At 48.9% G+C, this 11,203-nt stretch overlaps 1 protein-coding gene across 1 annotated transcript; it reads right to left on the bottom strand.

Annotated features, from left to right (window-relative positions):
* Positions 1–1,862: 1,862 nt before the first annotated feature.
* On the bottom strand, positions 1,863–3,950 carry LOC106737354 (pre-B lymphocyte protein 3). The gene is made up of 2 exons (XM_014593575.3): positions 3,817–3,950; positions 1,863–3,545 (listed from the first exon to the last, which is right to left on the bottom strand). The coding sequence occupies exons 1-2, from the start codon at positions 3,863–3,865 to the stop codon at positions 3,217–3,219; spliced, it is 378 nt and encodes a 125-aa protein (XP_014449061.1). The 5' UTR covers positions 3,866–3,950; the 3' UTR covers positions 1,863–3,216.
* Positions 3,951–11,203: the final 7,253 nt, after the last annotated feature.

Genomic DNA, 11,203 nt, shown 5'->3' on the forward strand with positions numbered 1-11,203 from the left:
ATGGGGGGAAGTGGTGTTTGCAGGAAGGGGGTGGGAAGGGGTGTGGGGGAAGGTGGGTGGGTGGGTGGGTGTGTGTGGAGGGATGTGGGTTGGTCTGTGGGTGGGAGTGGGGAGATTGCTGGGGGCACTGTGGGTGTGGGAGACCTTGTGGGGGCTGCTCAGGAGGGGTGGGTCCCCCGGCCCCACAGGGTGCAGGTGCAGCCCCACCCCCACCCCCCGCCAGCACATGGAATACCCCTCCACAGGGTGCCAGCTCCCCCCTGGAGGGCCACAGCCCCTATCCCCCACAGGGCCCCAGCTCCCCCGCCCAGGGTCCCAGCCACCCTGGAGGGCCACAGCCCCCCCCTCGCTCAGGGTCCCAGCTCCCCCTAGAGGGCCCCAGCCCCCCACCCAGGGCCCATAACTGACCTTTAGCAGCAGCAGCGGGAGTGGGTCTCTGAGCCATGGCGGCAAGACCTGGCCCAGCACACGGGGACCCCGCACCGGGCCCAGCCGGGTCCTGGGGCCCCTCTGCTGCCAGGCCAGGCCCTTGGTGGCAGGACCTGCCACCCTTAGGGCCTCTCTGCCACCCGGCCAGGCTGGACCCTTGGTGGCAGGACCCAGTGCGGTGCACGGGGACCAGGTGCCAGGCCCACCTGGGTCCTGCCGGCCCTGGGGTCCCTCTGCCGCCTGGCTGGGCCAAGTCCATGGCAGCAGGACCGGGCATGGTGCACGGGGACTGCGTGCCGGGCCCTGCCACCCTCAGGGCCCCTGTGCCACCCAGCCGGGCCGGGCCCGGGACAGCAGGACCTGGTGTGGCACATGGCGACCGCGCAGTGCACCTTCCAGGTCCTGCCAGCCCTGAGGCTGCTCCTGCCGCCCACCTGGGCAGCAGGAGCAGCCCCAGGGCCGACAGGACCCGTCTGGGCATGGCACAGGGGCCCCAAGGGCAGCAGGACCCAGCTAGGCGGGGATCAGGAGGGTCTGGGGGGCTAGCGGGGGGAGGGGCTGCACAAGGATCGGGGGCTGGGGGGGGGAGGGGCTGGGCTGGCGGGGGGAACATCTCCCTGGAGGACCCAGCCTCCAGTTGCCTGTCTCACTTTTTTTTGTTTCATTTTTTTTAGACCCAGGGGTCTAATTTTCTCCCCACGCTACAAGTTTGCAGCGCAGGGAACATATTTTTGTTCCTGCATGTGCCTCTTGCCCTGCCTCAAAGGGGTTTCAGGCGAGTCAATAGGCACATGTGCACTCGTGTGGACGTGCCCACATAGGGCATTCTATGCCTCTGGGACTCATTGGCACAGCATAGCGCTGAGACCAAGAGTTCAATGCAGTTCAAACAAAAAATATTGGATGTTTAAATGGATCGTGAGAACATCTACGCTACGGTCACATTAGGTGGGATCTGAAAAGGACATAAATCCCGTTCAGGCATAAATTTTGTGTTGGAGTAAACTCCCCCTGTGAATAGTTTATTCCACAAACATCCACCATGGGGTTTCTGGCACCTCTGTCTAAAACATTGTGGACTGGCCATGTTCCTGCTTTGAACAGGGAGTTGGACTAGACAACCTCCTGGGGTCCCTTCCAACCCTCATTTTCTGTGATTCTATGATTCGGTGGTCAGGCAGGCAACAGGATCAGAGAGGGGGGCACTGTAGTGGTCTGGTATAGCCACTTCTATAGCCTTGTAGTATAAGCTTCTCTATGATGAGATAGTCATCTTCTGTAAAATGCTATTATTCCTACACCGTGTTGTATCTCTGCCATGATGGCAGATTAGAGACATAATACATTTTTAAAATGGCTAATTTAACCACAGAGCAAAATGAAATCTTTTCAAAGCTTCCTAAACGCTACCCTCATCAGGACACACTCACAAATGTAATTATCCAGCTTTATTATCTGTACTGTACAACCCCACCAAAGCCAAAATCTAGTCCACACCCGCTTGTACATACATACCAAGTGAAACCCAAGACAGGCAGATTTACATAAGCACAATACTGTTGAATGTCAAGGAGGACAGGACTCTGTTATCTAGGTAACACTCACAGCAAATTCACTTTTTCTGGGAACTCCACAAATTAGATTCCCCAAAAGTACCTTGAATAACGGGTAACAGGGCACAAAGCAAAGCTCACACCCAAAAGCCCACACAGATTTCTGAACTGTTTTTTGGCAACATATGCCTATTTTGGCCCCAAGCCTATGAATCTATAAGCATAGCCAAGCCTGTCTTCACATGAGCAGCACATTGAATTTATTTCTATATTTAAAGGGTCTGGCAAAAAAGATCTTTTGGGAGTTTTTTTCTTTTTTTATGCATGAAAATACACTGAATGACATGCACCAGTCTCAGAGGAAGCTGATCAATCCTTCACATCACACATGCATGCAACGAAGGAGTGCAGTATCACACATGCGCTGAAGGCCCCCATACTAGACCAGCCTTGATGTGATACGGTCCCAAACTAAGGCACAGAGCACTCCACCCTCCCCCCAGGTGATTGTACAAGCTGTTCAAATTACTCTTCCAAATTATTGGAAGGTACTGCATGAATACAGCCCCCAGAGCTCTTTGTTCTTTCTTTGGAGTCTTGTGTTTCTGAGTTAAGAAATATCCCACATACTAGGTATACGCTGCACATTAGTGTGGTGTCACTGCAGCAAGGAACAGGGCTACACTGCCAGTATGTTCAATACAGCTCCCCTAAGATCTCAAAATCACCTAGGTTGCCACCACAACCCTCTGTTTTTCCTCCCAAATACAGGAACAGCATAGCTGACAGCCCAGCCTAATTGCACGTAGCAAAGACCCATAAAAGGGACATGAACTTCAGCAGGATTCAGAGGTGTATGTCAAGCTGAACCAGAAACCACAGATACAGGAGGCAGGGTCTGAGCAGATGTACAATAGGCTGCAAGTAGGAAAGAAATCACTTGGTTAGGTTTTCTACACAATAGGAGTTGCTGTTGCTAAGCACCTCGCAGCATCTGGCCTCACATGTTTAACAGCATTCTGCACTCCGCCACGTGCCATCGGTCGAACAGGAAGTCACTGTGCATCACAGCTCACTGAGCATAACCAACAAAGCGCATCACCTCTAAGTTAACTCAAGGATGAAGAACTTCGGAAGTGTCTTTTTCCATTCCTTACAGGGCTAAGCTCCTTCAATCATAAAGCGCTGCATAGGGATCATCGGAATCGAAAGGCAAAGTTTTGGTTCCACATTTCTATAGATAGTAGATGGCGTATGATATTGAGCAGTAGTAGTCAGCACCATCCTCAGCCTCGACCCCAGAGATGGTCAAGATGCAGGCATTGATGGTGGGGTCTTTGAAGGCAGAGAAGCGGTCTGGAATCTCAGAGGACTTGTGCTTGTCTGCCTCTGAATTGTAATAGAGCAGGTACCTCGGTGGATATCCAGGTCTCTGCTGGTACCACGAAACCCCATAATCCTTGATGTGGTACCCAGAGTTCAAGGAGCAGGACAGATTCACGGTTTGTCCTGGCGACACTAAAATAAAATCTGGCTGAGTCAGCACTGGCTGGGACCTGGAAGCTGCTGGAAACAAGGACAGTTATCAACAGATTGTGCCAATCCCTCCCCTGGTCCCTGAAATGTTACATTCATCCTCTCTAGCATTGCCTCTTCTTTCTCATGCAACTCCTGCTCCAACCACAGTTTAGCATGTGCCTCACCTCGGCAGCCCACATGAGCCTGTCTCCCAAGCACAGCCCACCTTCTGTGCAGCAAGTTAGCACATGGCCACCACCATGTGATGCTCTCCATCTGAAATAACTGTGTGGCTCAGTCTCAGACGAGAACTTACCTGACACCAAAACCCCTGCGAGGAGGAGAGCCAGGATACATAGAACCATCTCGAAGGGCTTTGAGGGAGAGAAAGGGAAGAAAAGTACAGCTGCTTTACAGACAGACCCCTGACCTTGTTCGAGTCTGCAGCAGCTGTAGAGATGAGGGGGACCAGGACAGAACAAGCAGGTCTATGCAAATGTGTGCTGGGACTCAGAGACCACATCTGCTAATCAGGTGATCCTGCGCTGCGTTCTGTAACAGTCTGTCACAAGACACACGGTATAAGGATGGGGCTTCAATCAACGAGAAGCAAGAACATAGCATTTCTGGGATGGCATCCCAATGTCATTCAGGGTTGTGCCATTTTATTAATTGGTTCTTTTTCCTACCTGGTGTTTCCCCAATTGATGTGTTTATGGAGAGTGATCATATCTGCTCTCAGCCTTCTTTTTGCAAGGCTGAACCAGCTAAGCCCTTGTCGTCTCTGATGAGACAGACTCTCCATTCCCCTGATCATAGTAGTAACCCATATCTTCATCTACTCCAGTCTGAGTGAACAGAATTAATGACCAGTTGTACACAGTATTTTAGTGGAGGTCTCACCAGGGCCTTGTAAAGTGGCACTGATACTCCCCTACCTCTGTTAGAAATTCTTCTCCTGATACATCCTAGGATCCCATTTGCCTTTTATAGACGTGCTGGGTAATGGAGAAAGGTGGTCCATATGAGTTTAAGGAAGAGAATAGGAAAATGTGGACAGTAATCCAAAAAGTTATAACAAAACTAGCAGCCTGGGAGAACCTGCGTGGTGTTGTGCTGACTACATTATCACAAATACAAATGCTTTAACTCCTGGTCTGATGTACCTGTTATGCCAAAATGTGTTAGGGCTGTGCTTCTATAAACCTGGCCAATTCTTTGCCATTGAAGCAAGCCCATGGTCGTTCTTTAGGACAAGATGGTGTTGGAATCTCCTGGCTGTGACTTTGTTGACACCGCAGTTCCTGTGACTTCACCAGTGACAGCACATCAACAACAGCCAATAAGGATAACAGCAATAATGACACTAGTAGTACCCGACAACACCTTTTTCATGTTATCAACCTTTAATCAGCTGCTAGAGCCAGGTTGGTCTCCACCTCTGTTGTTTCTAATTTATGAGCTTCCAGTTTATAACAGAGGTTCTTGGGATTAGTTCCAAAGCATGTGACCTTGAATTTTGTACTACTGAGTTTCATCCCATTTCTATTACACCAGTCCTCAAGATCATCCAGTTCTTCACTGTGTGGTCTTAAAATCCAGTTATAGAACCACTTTTGTTTATTCTTCCATTTGATTTAAATTGAATCAATTTATGATCACACAGTTCAAGGTTATTTTCTATGACCTGCCATTCTGTAATGTCCTCATTATGTACCAAGCATCATATTTTCCTGGTTCAGTGACTATTTGCTGAAGAACTTCATCGGCTGTGACATCCAGGAATATCTGGGCCACACCATTCTTCAAAGCATTTGTTCTCCAGTCTATTTCTGGAGAGTGAAAGTCTCCTATAATGACACAATTCCTGGTAGTATTTATCTCGCTAATAACTTACTGAGATGTCAAACCTAGAGGTCTAAAGGAAACTGTCACCACTACCCCAGTAGAATCTCTTCCACCATCCTTCCCCAAATACGATTTTGTCCCAGATGCTGTTTTATCCTTTATATAGTCTTTTCATTACAGTCTGTCACAGCATTAATATACAAGGAAAAATCCTGTCTGAACTCCAACACTCTCTTTAGTTACATTTCCCATTCTTGGCTCTTCTCTGCCCCAAGCTCTGTCAGGCAATACTGCATGCCTATAAAGTTTCTATGGAGTACTCATTCCAAGATAATGTACATCCCCCATAGCTTGTGTATCAGGTCATCGTACTGGAGAGTTCAATAGAGGAACGCTCATAACAGTAATTCAAAGGAGTTGCCTGCTGCCCGCTTCAGTGGTTTAAAGGACACACTCTCACACATTGGTGCTACATTCTCTTCATTGTTTCTTGATAGAGATTGCTTGGTTTATAATTCCTTTAACCTAAGGCCCCAACAGACAGTGCACTGACTAGCCATGCATCTGGATGGGGAAACAAAGAAGGGTTGACAGAGGAACTGGGTTGGAGTGACTACATGGGCTTCACTGGGAAGGAATAGACCCTCAAGCAGGGAAGAACTTTTCATGGACATCAATGGGGAGATTATGTTGATGGAGAGAGTGGGAGGAAGGATTCTCATAAAGTTGGAGATTCAGATAAGCATCCACATCTAGGTCTTAGATCACTAATACCTAATCCCAACTGGAAGGAGGGGTCTGCACAACTTTTTGCAAATTACTGGGAATTAAAACAGCATAACATTGAAAAAAATACTAGTGTGTGGTGTTCCCAATATGAGGGAAATTCTGACCTGGGTTTTGCTATTGCTGATGCAGAGAAGAACATCAGCCTGGTTCACACACAAGGGTTTCTCATTGCTTCACTCTGAGCATTTAGACTTAGAAGATAGCAGAGCTGAACTTCAGCTGAACTTGCTTGCCCTTCAGCTGAACTTGCTCAGACAGTTCCTCCTCTCTCCCCAAAGTGGCTTCATTTTAATTAAACTCTTGCACCGTTTTCATAGTGTTGTCTCCTTTTATTACTAGTTTCTGCCGCTTTGATTTTCCTTGTGTTTCTTGCTAATGGCAACTTGTAAACCTCAACCCCAACCCTGCCCACTCTATCCACTACCCACAACCTCATAAACCCACATTATAGACCCAGGCCTGCTACAGATTCATCAATACACCACCACTGCTTTCCCCCTGCACCATACATCTTCACTCAGATGTACATATTGTCTAGCCACCTTCTGTGTTTATCCCAGGACATGTCTGTGCATCTGCTCCTTTCCCTTTCTATTGCCTTTTCCAGGAATTACCCCAAATACCCCAGGACCTCAACAACATCTTATTGATATAAAATGGCATTGAATTCCACTCTTGAATTCAAGTGAATGGTAATAAGCCATTGATGGCACCATTTGCACAGTTCTAGTAATCACAATGCCGGTCCACCAGAATGAGAAGGGAACAGAGGTATTTCCAAGTTTGCAAAAGAGGGTCAGAGAAAATGTCTGCTCTGGAAGAACAGTGACAGCCAAGTGTACAGTACAGTGAGGTAGGGAGTAGAAATGCAGTAGCTCTCCATGCCTGAAGGGGCTGAGCACAGTCCTTCACAGTCTGTGCCATGGAGCTACCAAGGAGGTTTATGCCCTGGTTCCCTGTAAGCCTGTGTCATTGTGCGTTTTGTGGGTGTTATCCAAAACTGAGCAGTAATAATTAGCCTCATCCTCTGACTGCACACATGAAATGTTCAAATACCCTTCATCAAGGCTGTTGTCTTTGGAGCCAGACAATCTGTCTGGCACACCATTCTTCTGATTTCACCACTTGTTACCCAGTACCACAAAATGAAAATGGGGGCAAACCAGATTTTTGCTGGTACCGAGATACACAGTAATCCTTGAACTTGACTTCAGCCATGACACATTTCAGAGTGATGGATTCCCCAGGGACAACAAATACAGAAGGCTGTTGAGTCAGGACAGGCTGGGTCTGGACAGCTGCAGTAAGCAAAGGCAATATTATTGAGTTTTGCAGTGAGTAAGCAATGTTGCCAGCTGTTCTTGCAAAAGTCATTTAACCAAATCACTCTCTACACCCCTGCACCTGCCTGTTAATCTGATGGAGACCCAAATGCCATAACTTTATTAAAAGTTGCATCAAGGTTAGAGACCTGGCCAGGAGATGCTGCAACTTCTTTCTGAGCTTTCAAGTGTTTCCCTAGCGAAGTTATAGAGAAACTTGGCATCACAAAGTTCACAAGAACTAAGACAGACACTGAAAAACTTATATGCCAAAAAGAGGACAAGGAATCCCAGTGCCGAAGGAAGCTGGGCTGGCTTGATTGGTCTCCACTGAAGGCTTTAGAAGAAACAGAGCCCTGCAAAGTCCTTCTGTCTATCCTTGTTCTACTGTGGACCACATGAGCTTTGCTGTGGCATTTAGAGGGCCATGCAAATCTGTTACTCAGTTGGGGGAATGTAGGTGGGGAATTGGTTTCCATCCCAGTGTCAGAACAGACACTGAAACCCTCGCATGCAAATAAAGAGTCTTCAATGAGCCAGGCCAGATGCCTTGCTATGCCCCAGCAGCAGTGACCAGTGCCCCAGGAAGCCAGAAATTCAGTAAAAGAGCCAAACATTAATCTAGGGTCATTTGGAGATAGTTTGTTTTCTGTACACTACAGCCTTAAATGAATGCTGATCTTCATTCACAGTTTTACTCTTGTAAACTAAGATTGGAAAGTACCGTCTCCATGTCACTAGTCTGCATCCCAAATCCCAAGCCCAATCCATGGAGACATGCCCAGGCCAGGTCAGACCAGTGATCAGTCAGTCTAGTGACTTGCCCTTAATAGGGACCAGACCCTGAAAAGGAAGGTGTACAACAAGGAGTGACAGGCAACAGTCTGGAGGGCTGCTTTCCTGTGGTGCTTGCCCAGGAAGAGACAGGGCTGAATGAGACTGCCTGATGAAGACTGCAGACTACTCAGAGCAGCAATAGTAAAAAATCCACACCATAGGGGCATGAGCAACAAAGGTCAAGGGGTTAAATCATTTTATCTTGATTTGATATTCTAGGAATAAGTGATTGTGCAGCACCTCCCACGGTGAGCCCAGATCTTGACTGGAGCCCTGGAGATGACTGAAATAGATCATTGCAATACTGATATTCTCCAGTCCCTAAATACAGCAGTGACAGGCAGGGACAGGAGCAAAGCTATTTGAAATCAGGTGTTGAGCTGCAATGCCCTCCAGAGGGGACTGGCAGCTATAGCATTGCCCACTGCTTCACGGACAGTCAGTTGGTACATGCGGCGTTCCCCTGAGGAGTGAAATGAATGAGCAAAATTTGTCGGGACGTGCACTGCCTGCATGCAATCTGTTATAATTCATCCCCCTTCTGTGACTTCTCTCACTTTATAGGCAGCAAGGGATCCTGCAAATAGGAGGGAAGAGGGGTAGGTTTGAAGTAGCCAGACTTTATGATGGAAACACAACTGTAGACGAGCTCACACAGCACCATGAGGCCCAGCCTGAATTCACTGCACTCTTTCTTGTGCTGCAGTCCCTGCCATATCAAAAGCAGGGATTGTGGTGCCCACCTCAGAGGTGTGCAGTCAGCACCAACCCTGTGTCACCCACACCATACACTCTGCCAGTTCTTCAACCTGGTGCTGACAGGATCCAAGAGCACGGGAATTGTGCTCCCCTGAGCCTGGTATTGGACCTGGCTTTTGCTAGGCTACATATGCTGCCCCTTCCTCCCCATTCACCCTTACAATAGCATGGCAAAGCATGGCCCAGAATACCCCATCCAAGGGGACGCCCCCCACTTACTGGGAGACCTGCAGACTCCAGCATCTATCCATGCAGAGCATCCAGACCACACTGAACACCCAACCTGCCCAGAATGAGTGTCCGACCTGCAGCGTTACCAAGTCTCGCAAGAAAAAAAAGCAGCACTGCCTTTAAAAACAAGCCTAACCCATTTCAAAGAGAGGGGAGTGAGGGTGCTTATCAACCTGCAACTCTCAAAAAATTAAAACAACTTTTTAATAAAGCAAGCCCAATTCCGCTTATTATGAGCAGACGTGGCAACACTGCTGCCCTGCACAGAGCCTCCAATCCACACCAGTTACCTGACTTACAGGGAGCCATAGACCCCCTGGGTTAGTCTGGCTCCCCCACAAGGATTTTCTCACCTACCAAACGTATTTGGACTACGCAGCTCCATGCTGCAGCCTCACTCCATACACTGACAGAGCAGTGATGTGTTTCCTCTTGTTGAGGATGGACAGCCTCCATTAAACATCCTTCCATGCTGTAATGGCAGTAGGCGAGGAGAGGGATAATCTGATACAGACAGAACAAGAGTGTCAGCCTCAGCCTGATGTGAGACTCCCCCATGGGGGTCTCTATAGGTAGGTAGGCAGAACTGTCTGGTAAAAATACACTCAGAGCCAGTGTTAAAAGTCCTAAAGAACTGATAGGACCAGATCCAAAGCCCATTAAAGTGAGCAGAAATACTCTTCAACTGACTTTGGTTTTGACCCATGAAGAAATGGGCAATGACTGGGAAATGGGTGCTGTTAAAACATTCTGATGTCTGAGAACTAGTTGGGTCTTTGTATCACACGGGGCCATGGCAGGCTAGATGTACATGACAAGGTGAGAACAAATGAGGCTTCTTTTGGTGGGGAGATGGTGAGAGTAATTTTGTCTCTGTCGCATGTGGCTTTCACACTCTTGCTCTGCAGAGGAAGTACTAGAGGTGAAGCTGTTAGCACGTCTCCCGCTCACAACGGCTCCCAAGCCTGACTCTTAGGCAAGAGGCCACTGAAAAAGCATACAGGCCTGGCCCTCTGTGGTTTCCTTCTTTCTGAGATGTTTGCACTGTGGAAGGTGAATTGCTACCACTGCTTGTGATGAAGATGTAGCAGTATCTGGTAGATACCACAAGCTATTGAACCTGTGGGTATAATCTGACCTGCTGGGAGCATAGGGGTGAGCTCCACTGCCTGTGTGATGAGGGGCTTGCTTTGCATGGTACCTGTGATGAAGACCCGCTTTATCCCAAGGTGGGAAGAGCTGGCACAATCAGTGTTATGATCATCACAGACAATAAATGCTGCTGTAGCATCTTTGGGGGAATTCCAGAAGAAATGAAGATAGTGTTTGGGTCACTACAATCAGAGACTAAGAGGAAGGAGGCACTAGGCTTTTCTCACTGCAAGACATACAGGTTTCCCTCAATTTATGTGGGTTTTTATAGGCAAATTTGCTGTTATGCAATGAGCATATTTAGACCCATAATTCATTATATGCAAGGTAAATTCGCTCTTCTGCGATTAGCATAGACGCCCCTCCCCACCCAAGCAGGTAAGTCTTTGGGGGGAGGCGAAAGGGCCGTGGCCCCACTCACCCCAGCCCCGGTGGCAGCAGCGCTGAGAGCAGCCAGCGTGCCAGCTGCCTGCAGCTGATGGGCTGCACCATGCTTCACCTGTCCCCCTGAGCCTGGGCTCCGCTTGTCCACACTCACCTCTGCTCCTGGGCTATGCCGTGCCCTGGTGCAGGGATCTGGTGCTGGCTGCTCCCAGGGCCACTCCAGCACAGACTGGGGTGAGTACGGACAAGTGGAGCCCTAGGCGGCGTGGGGCACAGCACTCACCCCAGCCCCTGCTGCAGTGGCCCTGGGAGAGGCCGACACCAGCTGCCTGTAGCCACTGGACTGCACTGTGCCCTGAACTCCCTGGGGCTCTGCCTGTC

The sequence above is a fragment of the Alligator mississippiensis genome, chromosome 10 (genome assembly GCF_030867095.1).
Source record: "Alligator mississippiensis isolate rAllMis1 chromosome 10, rAllMis1, whole genome shotgun sequence".
NCBI lineage: Eukaryota > Metazoa > Chordata > Crocodylia > Alligatoridae > Alligator > Alligator mississippiensis.